General features: G+C 44.5%; 1 protein-coding gene across 1 annotated transcript; it reads left to right on the plus strand.

Moving 5' to 3' along the window:
* Positions 1 to 846: 846 nt before the first annotated feature.
* LOC104278379 (nuclear pore glycoprotein p62-like) lies at positions 847 to 9,060 on the plus strand (the record flags this gene model as incomplete). The annotated part of the gene is given in 12 exon segments (XM_009875331.1): positions 847 to 1,160; positions 1,163 to 1,225; positions 2,118 to 2,228; positions 2,618 to 2,746; positions 3,895 to 3,990; positions 4,724 to 4,829; positions 4,977 to 5,121; positions 5,526 to 5,575; positions 5,702 to 5,836; positions 6,510 to 6,621; positions 7,074 to 7,140; positions 8,842 to 9,060. Coding segments are annotated over 12 exon segments (1,420 nt in total), but the record flags the coding sequence as incomplete, so codon positions are not given.
* Positions 9,061 to 10,054: the final 994 nt, after the last annotated feature.

The following is a 10,054-nucleotide window of genomic DNA, read 5'->3' on the forward strand; positions in this document are numbered from 1 at the left end:
CATTAGGAGAAACCTTTTCACTGTGAGGGTGATGGAGCCCTGGCACAGGCTGCCCAGAGAGGTTGTGGAGTCTCTGGAGACTTTCAAAACCCACCTGGATGCGTTCCTGTGGGATCTGCTCTCTTAGGTGATCCCGCTCTGGCAGGGGGGCTGGACTAGCTCATCTTTTGAGGTCCCTTCCAACTCCGAACATTCTGTGATTCAGTGAGACCTGGTTTTGGTCAATGCTGACTTTTTCAGTCAGGTATTAAGAATTAGGCGCTCTGTGTTTCAGTCTGTAATTGGAGTATTGAAGCTTGCATGAGGAAATGGGAATGCTTAAGTGTTTTATGTGTCCAAACATAGAATGTCTTGTCCTTTCTTATCTGAGCCTGGTGAGTGTTTCTGCAGCTAAGTGGGACCCTTTTGCCCTTAGGACAGGCTGTAAGCTTTGAGGTGATTCTTCAGAACTGCTTTTGTCCAAGCTTGCCAGGTGGGAGCAGTGGGAAGGGAGCTGAAATGAGGACTAGCAGTAAAAGTCACTTGAAAAAGCCAAGTCCTATGTAGAGGAAGTATAAAGGGTGCTTAGAAGCTGAGAGAATAAGCAGCTTCACTTCCACTGCCATGAGTGTCTTGTCGTGCTTGGATGAGTGGAGGTAATTAAGGGGGAGTTAATATAAAGAGATTTAACAGAGGACTGTAGATGGCAGTAGTCACGATACAGTCTGTCAAAAGTGAAACATAAACCTGGCCAGCTGCATGTCTTTTTGGTTTTTGCTGTGAGCAAATAGTTTGTAAGACAGCTGACTCAGTCCTTGACTGGATGTATGTCTTAAATGGATTGGCCTCTTGTCTTTTCTCCTCTAGGGCAAATGCACCAAAGTTAAACTTTGGAGGCACTGCTGTAACTCAGGCTACTGGAATCACTGGAGGCTTTGGATTTGGTAGCTCTGCACCAACCAGCGTGTCCTCGAATCAAGCAGCAGCCCCTTCGGGCTTTGTGTTTGGATCTGCTGGCACCACCACGACCACGACCGCCACTGCTCAGTCCGGGACAACTGGAGGGTTTAGTTTTTCCAGCGGAAGCACAACTCAGGCTGGAACGGCCAGCTTTGGCATTGGCACTGCAGCTCCGCAAGCAGCTCCAGCAGGGTTGACCTTTGGAGCAGCACCTGCGGCTGGCATGCCACCTTAGGAGCTGCCACTCAGTCGACAACCCCCTTCAGCCTTGGGGGGCAATCCTCAGGTGAGTGCCTGAGCTTGAGATGGAAGCTGTAGTCAGGAAGCTGTCAGCACAGAGGGCAGCTGGGGGTGGTGTGAAGGTTCTGCAGCCTCCTGCTTCCTCTGCTGATGTGAAAGGAAGCAAGTAGCAGGAATCAGTGCTTTTCCTGATATGCTTGTCTAGGGTCCTCAATGATGAGTGAAAATTGATATTTAGCCTTTGGAAGCCTGTTTTCATGGGAAGTAGATGTCTCCAACCTACTCTGTTACTGAGCTTGTTCTGATCATTTATTTTCTTGAGGCCAATAAGTAAAAGGGTAGACTGATAAGTAAAAGGGTAGACTGGAAAACAGACAGAACCCCCCATCTGTTATGACTCCCCAGCAGGTGTGCGTGAATGCATTTGGTTCTTTGCATTGCAGTGATGGGCAGAGTTTGCCTATGTGTTGCAATGAGCTAGTGAGTTTGTCTCTTGTCTAGGCCAGTCTGGCCAAGCAAAGAGTGTACTTGGCGAAGTTTCCTAGGACAGCACCTTGGTGTGGCTGATCTTTGTGACAGATGACTGTTTACCTTCCCAGCAGCAGGAGCCTGCCCACTCTTGTAGAGTCTGGCAAAAGTTGTGTTTGCAGCTTTTGTTTTCCTTGTTGGTGACAGTACAGGCCCTGGATGGAAGGTCTTCAGCCTTGGGACAAGGGTGACATTCATCTGTGTTAGAATCATTATTGAAAGCCTTTTTTACCTAAGGAGCTTGTTAGCTCTAGTTCATTCCCTGGATAATACAGAGTATTTGTTACACTGAATATTAATATTTTTCTTATATGCTTACTGCTCCTAACTTGACTGTCACTGTCATCAGTGGAAATTATAGTGTCTCTGTATCAAAAGGTTTGTCTTTTCCTTTACCCTTCTTGTTCTAGGGCTAAACTTTGGGTCATTGCCTTCAACAGCAACCACCAGTGCACCCACGGCAACGCTGACCACTAGTACGAGCCAGGGACCCACTCTGTCCTTTGGAGCTAAACTTGGAGGTAGGAAGTGATTTTATGAAATAATTGGTCAAGACTCAGAATCTACTGTCCTTCGGAGAATAGTTTTTGAAATTGGAGTCTGGAAATGGGCTAGAAGTTTTTGTCACTGTGGTTTTGTGATGGTATCCGTAATCCATGACGGTTCATACAGCCGTTGACCTTAGTATCCTGTATTTCTTACCGTGTCCCACGTGCCAGATTCTGTTCTGTACTTGTTGCTGGAGGGTGGTGGAAGGTTTGAAGGGTAGACTGGAAAACAGAGAGTTGGGGGAGAGTAAGAGGAGCAAAAGTTTAAAATTCTTACATCTGTAACAAACTGGTATGTGTAGGCAAATCTGCATTGCTTTCTCAGCATGGTTGTACGAGGTCGATTGTTTTTCTATTTGTAGTAACATCCACAGCTGCTACAGCTGCCTCTACCACCACGACTTCTGTTCCTGGTTCGACGGGGCCTACGCTGTTTGCGTCTATAGTGAGCTCTTCTGCACCAACGTCATCTACCACCACAGGTCTCTCACGTAAGTCACTAGATACAGATTTTATCCATTGGGGGAGTAAATGAGCTGCATGACTGGCGGTACCTGTCAGCAGTGGAGCTGTAGATACTGTGGGTAATACTGAAGAATTCAGAAGGCCAGTTCTTGTTTGCCACCCTCAGTTTTTGTGATTTCCAGTGAGCTGTCTTCAGTGGTGAGGCACGGAGGGATTTTGTTCAAAGCAAAGCACACTTCAGAGTGCGCAAGCTGTGAGGTGCAGTTCTAGCCCTATGTGAATTCTGTGTTTCTCTGTCTGTAGTATTGCCGCAGCTGCACTTTCTAGTGATATTTTAGCTGCTGTCTCCAGATCCCAGTGGCTTGAGCGTGATTATGCCTGCCTTTGACTCTTACATTAGCTGTTTGCACTTCTTTAAGAACAGTGACATGTGATAGTGGAGGTCCTGAAGACACAGATTCATGCAGCTGTATGTTTGCAAGTTCTTCTGGTAGTAACTGGCAAGCTTGTTCTTGAAAATAATTTTTATGACGGGAAATCACATCTATTTTCTGATAACTTTAAGGCAGTAGCCCAAGACAGTCCTAACAGCTTTTTTTCTCAGCCTGCAAGGTTTTGGTAGCTCTACAATATGTTGCTACTCTAGTTCCAAAGCTGACCTTCATCTTGGTGTTTTAGGAATGCTTTTAAGCTACTGGTCATTCTCTCTTTATCAGGATGTCTGAAAATTTTTGTTCTTAGATGATAATAGGTGGGTTTCCAGGCAACTGAGCTGTGACCAGCTTGTTTCCTGTAGCGTGTGCAATACCTTTAGCAAGTAAACTTGTGCAGAGATTGTGTTTCTTGCATGCCAGTGTCCAGTACCCTTTTCTTATTTTAGCATTTGATAGCACTGAAATGCTAGATAGTTCAAAAGAGGGAAAGATAAGTGACAGTAGCTTTGCTACTGGGTTGATAAAGTTCGCTGGAAGAATCCTGGAGCATTCTGGCTGTTTCATAGCTTCAGCCTTGGTTTTTTTCATGATGTGTCTGGATGATCCTTCCTCTAAACGAGTGATCCTGGTTAATACAAACAAAGACCAGATGGAAATGAGTGAGCAGGCAGGGTAGAACTCTTCCAAGGGATGCTGTATTTAATGGGTCACAAACTCTTAATGTTGTCTTCTGTTTGCAGTTGGTGCCCCTTCCACTGGGACAGCCAGTCTTGGAACGCTTGGGTTTGGATTAAAAGTTCCTGGAACAACAGCTGCTGCAACAAGCACTGCCACTAGTAAGAACTAGATACTGAAATAGCACAGTATTTCTTTTGATGATCCTCCTTCTCCATCTCCCCTAATGCACAGCTACTTATGATTTTTGAGAGCCCGTCCCCAGCAAAGGGACTTTGGGTGAGGGAAGGTCAGTGTCATTTGAAGTTCTTGCCTGGAGCAAGTAAAGCAAGTAATGAGCTGCTCCTTCTCTAGCCTGCAGAGAAGACACATGAGTGCTGTATTGAAGTGGAAACCTGCAGTGGAATTTGCTGCTGCAATGTTGAGAGTCTGGATTGAACATCCTTTCCTGGGTGCAGTTCTTGGTCAGTTTTCAGTGTGATAACATGGATGCTGCTCATCTCTCCATGTCTTTCTGACACTTGTTTTTGGAGTGACCGTGAGGAGTTGGAGCTCAGTAACGTGTAATAGATGCTCTTAGCTTTGTGAAAACATAGGCCTGCCTTTGCAGAAGATGCAAGTTCTGATATTAAAACACAAGGAGGTTGAGTTGAGGTGTGAGGGCTAATGCTGTGTTTCTGCTGAGGTTCAGTGCAGGCTGCGAGTTTCTCATTTTACTAGAACTACTAGCCAGGCCTTTATGGTCTGCTGCTTTGTGTCAGGAGGTGGGATTTGCTTCCTGTCTGTTCAGAGGGGGCTGTTTGAGCTCACAGAGCCCTGTTCTGGACCAGCTCTTCGTTTGTTAGACAGCAGATGTCCCCTCTTCTCTTGCTTGACTGGCATCTCTTCTTTCAGGCACTACTACTGCTTCTGGGTTTGCTTTGAATCTTAAGCCATTAACTACGACCAGCACCATTGGAGCTGTAACTTCTACAGCTGCCACAACCACAACAACAACCAGGTGAGTATTTTGTTAGAAGCAACTATTTCCTGACTGGAGTGAGAGGCAATATTAGTGCTGGTGCCTGGTGGAGGAAGGGGACTTGTTGTGTTTCTCTTTTTGTTTTTTTTGACCTTTTGTTCTGTACCGTCTCGCACTTGCTCTCAGTGCCCCTCCTGTGATGACTTATGCTCAGCTGGAGAGTTTGATAAACAAGTGGAGCCTGGAACTGGAAGACCAAGAGAAACATTTTCTCCACCAAGCTACACAAGTTAATGCCTGGGATCGGACACTGATAGAGAATGGAGAGAAGGTAAGGTGACATCCCACGTAACCTGGTTTTGCTTGCTTGGATCCTTAAAAGGCCTTCGGTGTTACAGATGCAGCAAGCCAGCTTGTGGGGCTTTCTGCTCGTAAGAAAAATAGATGTGAATTACATCTGGATGCTTGTGAAAGACTCACTGTGTTTCTGTTCTGGTCTATAGGCATTGAAACTTAGAAGCGTGTTCCATGAGTTTACACGATGCTAACAAGTTGCCTTAGGGTGGAGGTTTCAGACCTCCATTATCCAATGTTGGGTCTCTAAATCTTTATGTAACTGTTTCTTGTTTTTCTAGCAGGCACTTGTATGGTGCTGGCTTTCTCAGTTCCACTGTTGTTCTTGTATGAGTTGCCTTTTGAATTCTCATAGCCTAATTAAGTGTCTTCTGTTTGCAGATTACTTCATTACACAGAGAAGTAGAGAAAGTGAAGCTTGATCAGAAGAGGTACGAGACTATGAACACTATTTGAGATGCCTTTTGGTTCTGTTTTGCATCTTCTCGTGCTGTGGTATGGCAGACCTGGAAGGTGTATAACCTTTCAGTCGAGTAGTTAACATTTCTTTCTTTCAGACTGGATCAGGAACTAGACTTCATTCTGTCACAGCAGAAAGAGCTTGAAGACTTGTTGACTCCTCTGGAGGAGTCTGTGAAGGAGCAGAGTGGGACTATCTACTTGCAGCATGCAGATGAAGAACGGGAGAGGACGTAAGACAAAAATTTGCCTGGAACATGTGATGATCAACCTAATGTGGTGATGATCAGTCAACAAGAAGTAGAGTCGGGATGCATGACAATATTGATCTGTCAAAGGCCTTTGTCAAATACGTAATCCCGTTTTATGCATGGCAACTTAGATTTTACACATTAGAAACAGGAGGATTGCAACTGGAAGCTCTTGAATGAGCGTGAAAAGCTCTTTGGATGTTGGTCTAATCAGCTGCCTGGGAGAAGGTTACTGACTTTGGCATGATATGTGAAAATTAGTGATAGAAGCAGTGAGAGCTGACTGTACTATGTGTGGCTCCTTGTAAGCCTGAAGTGTTGAATCATAGCAGGGTAATTAACAGAAGTGTTTGTCTGGTTCAGGAGCGATAAATCTTAAAGAATCCAGACTAGCTGGTTCCTTCAGTTGTGACAAAACCTTCCATAAAGCCCTCTGTACTATTGGCTATCTGTCTCCTTGTATGTATCAAGAGAAAGAGGTTAGGAGTTTGTCTGTGTGATAGAATGTCTCTCGTAGTGCTCTTCCCATATCTGTGTTGCCTTGCTTGAATGGCTTGGAAGTGAATTCTGCTTGCCTGAAGTGAGTGTGACCAGGAGCAGGTCTTCCAAAGCTCACTTTTAAATATTCTGACCTTGGTTCCCTTGTGTTTTGCAGCTATAAACTGGCTGAAAACATAGATGCTCAGTTGAAGCGTATGGCACAAGATCTGAAGGACATCACTGAGCACCTGAATACATCAAGAGGCCCAGCAGACACGAGTGACCCGGTAAATCTGAGCTTTGTATTTTTTTTTATGTGTGTGTGTTGGTAAAGAGGCAAAGGATATTCAACAGTTCTAACTCATTGTTTGTCCAAATGTGGAAACTCCACTGCTTGTGCTTTCGATCTTGGAAGGGTATTTTATTTTGTCCTTGGCTTGGTTTTCTTGTGATAAAACCTGCAATATAACAGCACAAAAGCCAGTTTTAAACACATACTTATTCTGCTGTTCTGTTAATACTTTTCGAAGTACCTCATTCTGGTATGAACTCTTTTGCTTGTTGTCTAATTTTTGCTCAGATTACAACTTGTTTCAGAGGCATTTCTTAGTGTCAATAGGAAGAAAAAAAAGTCGATTGCATTATATTCCAAAGGCAGGGGTGGGGGCAGGCTGTCTTTTAGTGCTTTTCTTTTTTTTCCTGCCTTGTCACAAATGACTTACACCTTCTTTCTGCTCAGCTTCAGCAGATCTGCAAAATACTGAATGCGCACATGGATTCGTTGCAGTGGATTGACCAGAACTCAGGTGAGAGTTGCCTTGCAGCTTTTTGTGAATGTAAATAGAAAGCATGTAGCACGCTTGCACATGTTTAGTGAACATAAATGAATTCCTGAAGATCCCCGAGGGGTCTTCTCCACATCTTCACTGACATTGTCTTTTCTGTGCTCGAGTTCTGATGTGCATTAAGCACCTCTGCTGAGAAGTAATTCCTGGCAAGTGCCAGTGTTTTGCAAAAAATGCTGTGCTTGAAGCGCATCAATGCAAAGCAAAGGACTTGAAAACTTTGTGACATCAGAATTGTGACTTTACAGAATGTGTGCAAAAAGAGCAACCTGTTTACATTTTCCTAGGAAGGAGACCCATTTTTTTCCTCTCTTGTTTGATACTGAAGAAATTGTCTTATCTGTTAATAACGATACTTTTTGCTGGGAGATGTACATCTAAAGAAACAGGTCAGCTTCAGTTCACCTTCAGACAAGAAAGAAGTGATAAGCCTAAGAAACTGCGGTTTTTACAAATGGTGAATGTATCTCTGTTGTATGAAAAAAGTGCTAAAACACCCCACAAACCTGAACTAAGACATCTGGACCGTAGGTAGCATCAGTTCTGTTTCCTGTGGAGCCTCTAGGGCTTTTCTGTGATAGCTGGTGATCTTTTCTAGTCGTTCTCCACACCAGTGGCTCTTCACTTGTCTGACTTGCTAAACAATTTATGTGCAACCGCGGCGCACGAGTCCAATTACCGTTACCCTCGGCTACTGCAACTGAGTGGACTTGCTGAATGTGGACACAGGGTGGTGCTGCTTCCTCAAGTGATGGGAGTGTTTGGACACAACCGCTTCCTGAGAGAACCACAATGTTGCTGTTACTCGAGTCTGTGTCAAGTGAGAGAGATCTGTGCAGGCTGCCATTTTATGCCATAATCATTTTGCACAGTGTTTTTTTTGAGAAGTGAGAAACTGAAATGTCACTTAGCTTGTTCCAGGAAGATTCTGGGTTTGGCACGCTGTACCAAAAAAAAACCCCTAACCTGGAATATCTGTCTCCAGGCCACTGGCCTTAACCCTGTTGAAAAGCTGCTGATAAGCTTTCAAGGATTGAAATGAGAAATTGGTTTAGGCTCTGTGTGTATTGTGATGCACTTAAGCCACTCATCAATCATCAGCTTTATGTGCCTCCAAGTTTAATTGTTTGCAAGTAACAGATGATCTGTGGTGAGACTGCAAGTGGTCTGCAGCTCTTCCCTGCGATTGTGTTGTCTTTTCTGTGTTTACAGTTAAAAGCTTGCGTGGCTGTGTAGTAGCCTGCAAGAAAATTATGTACATACTTAGGTTGTGTGGTTCACCTGCAAGTTGTGTAATTCAAAGCGAGTTTGGCAGGAGGTGGGTAGGGGAAAAACTGGTTTATAGAGAAAGTGCTTTTCCTCAAACTCACAGTTGCTGCTAAGGATGGAGTTGCTCTGCTTTCTGATGCCGTGCCCTGAAACTACAACAACCTGGCACGGCAAAAAGCATCAACAACCTGTGTCGAGGCACTTCCGATTCTGCCTGCCCATCCATGGGTACCTCAGAATGCTTCTCAGACAGGTGTCTTTACCTTGGAGGGTTATCAGTGCTTTGTGTTGGGTTTTCCTACTTCGTGACTGTCAAAAGGTTTTTCTTTTTCCTTCTACAGGCTAAACTGTTCTGAGGCGATTGTTAAGATTAATGATTTCTTTCTCCCACAGCTGTGTTGCAGAGAAAGGTAGAAGAGGTGACAAAGGTTTGCGAGAGCCGCCGCAAGGAGCAAGAGCACGGGTTTCGGATCACTTTCGATTGAAAGACTCAAAGATTAAAGGCTTAACCTAAAATCTCCACAGAAAACAGAGGTTGCTGGGGACCTGGGACTCAAATTATGATCTGAGTTTGTTTCTTTTCTTGCTGTAAGATTTACTGTTCCCAAGCCAGTCTTTGCAGTGTCTGACTGGAATTCACTCGCTCTGGTCTGAGACTGAATGAAGTTTGTGCAGAAAGTATGCGCTCTTTGTTCTTTATAACTGCGTGTAGACTGGTGAGATAACACACAAATGATGCCCTTGAGGGATTTAAACATTGAATATGTTCAGTTTGGACTTTGTCAGCTTTTATTCAGGTCCTTGAAGAGGTGGTTTAATGAAGAGCTGCCCTCAGAAGGAGCCGCAGCAGTCTGAGAAATTCAAATTCCTCACATGGCTCGCTGGAGTTTATGTTTAAATTAGGTGTGCTTCCACTTTTGGAAAGTGGGCCTTGTTTTCTGTACTTTTGGTAATAAACTGCTGTTGTGCTAGTACCTGTAAGCAAAATTTTTTATGCAATTAAAAAAGTCATTAGATGTGCCTGTAGAAAAATGATCCTTGTGTGGTGGTTTGATGTAGCGCAGCTTGTTTATTTGTGAGGGTGCGGGAAGGAACGCAGCCAGCAAGTCCGCTGCGAAGGTTCTGAAGAGACGTCGCTGCTTTTTGGTCAAGCATGAGTACAATGTGCACCGACAGGGGGAAGTGAATGATCGCACGGTTGGCAGAACTGCCCTCATGCTCTATTTTCTAGTGCTTCTACTCTGCTAAATGCTGGAGGGGTGCAAATAATGTGTAATGGGCTTTCCTTTGTGTTTACCTTCCTCTGCCTGCACACCATTTGCCTTGTCTTGTGCATTGTCCCCTGGGAAAAAAGGGAAGGGCCTGTTTAATAGCATCATCTCTGACTTTAGTGAGTTAAAACTTGTGAGTTGCTCCTTTTTTTTTTCCTGTGTGCAGATTTTGTGGTCTTCAGAGGAGTGAGAGGAGTCTCAATGATGTTGTAGAGGAGGCTGTTGAGAGACATGTAGGAAAACCTCGCAGAGGGCTTGTGTAACTGCCTCGAGGGGAGCTTGGAGTAACTGAGCATGGAGTAACTGAGCATTTGCTGAGGCCTAAAGTAAACTGG

This window comes from Apaloderma vittatum, unplaced genomic scaffold, assembly GCF_000703405.1.
Source record: "Apaloderma vittatum isolate BGI_N311 unplaced genomic scaffold, ASM70340v1 scaffold32528, whole genome shotgun sequence".
Classification (NCBI taxonomy): Eukaryota; Metazoa; Chordata; class Aves; order Trogoniformes; family Trogonidae; genus Apaloderma; species Apaloderma vittatum.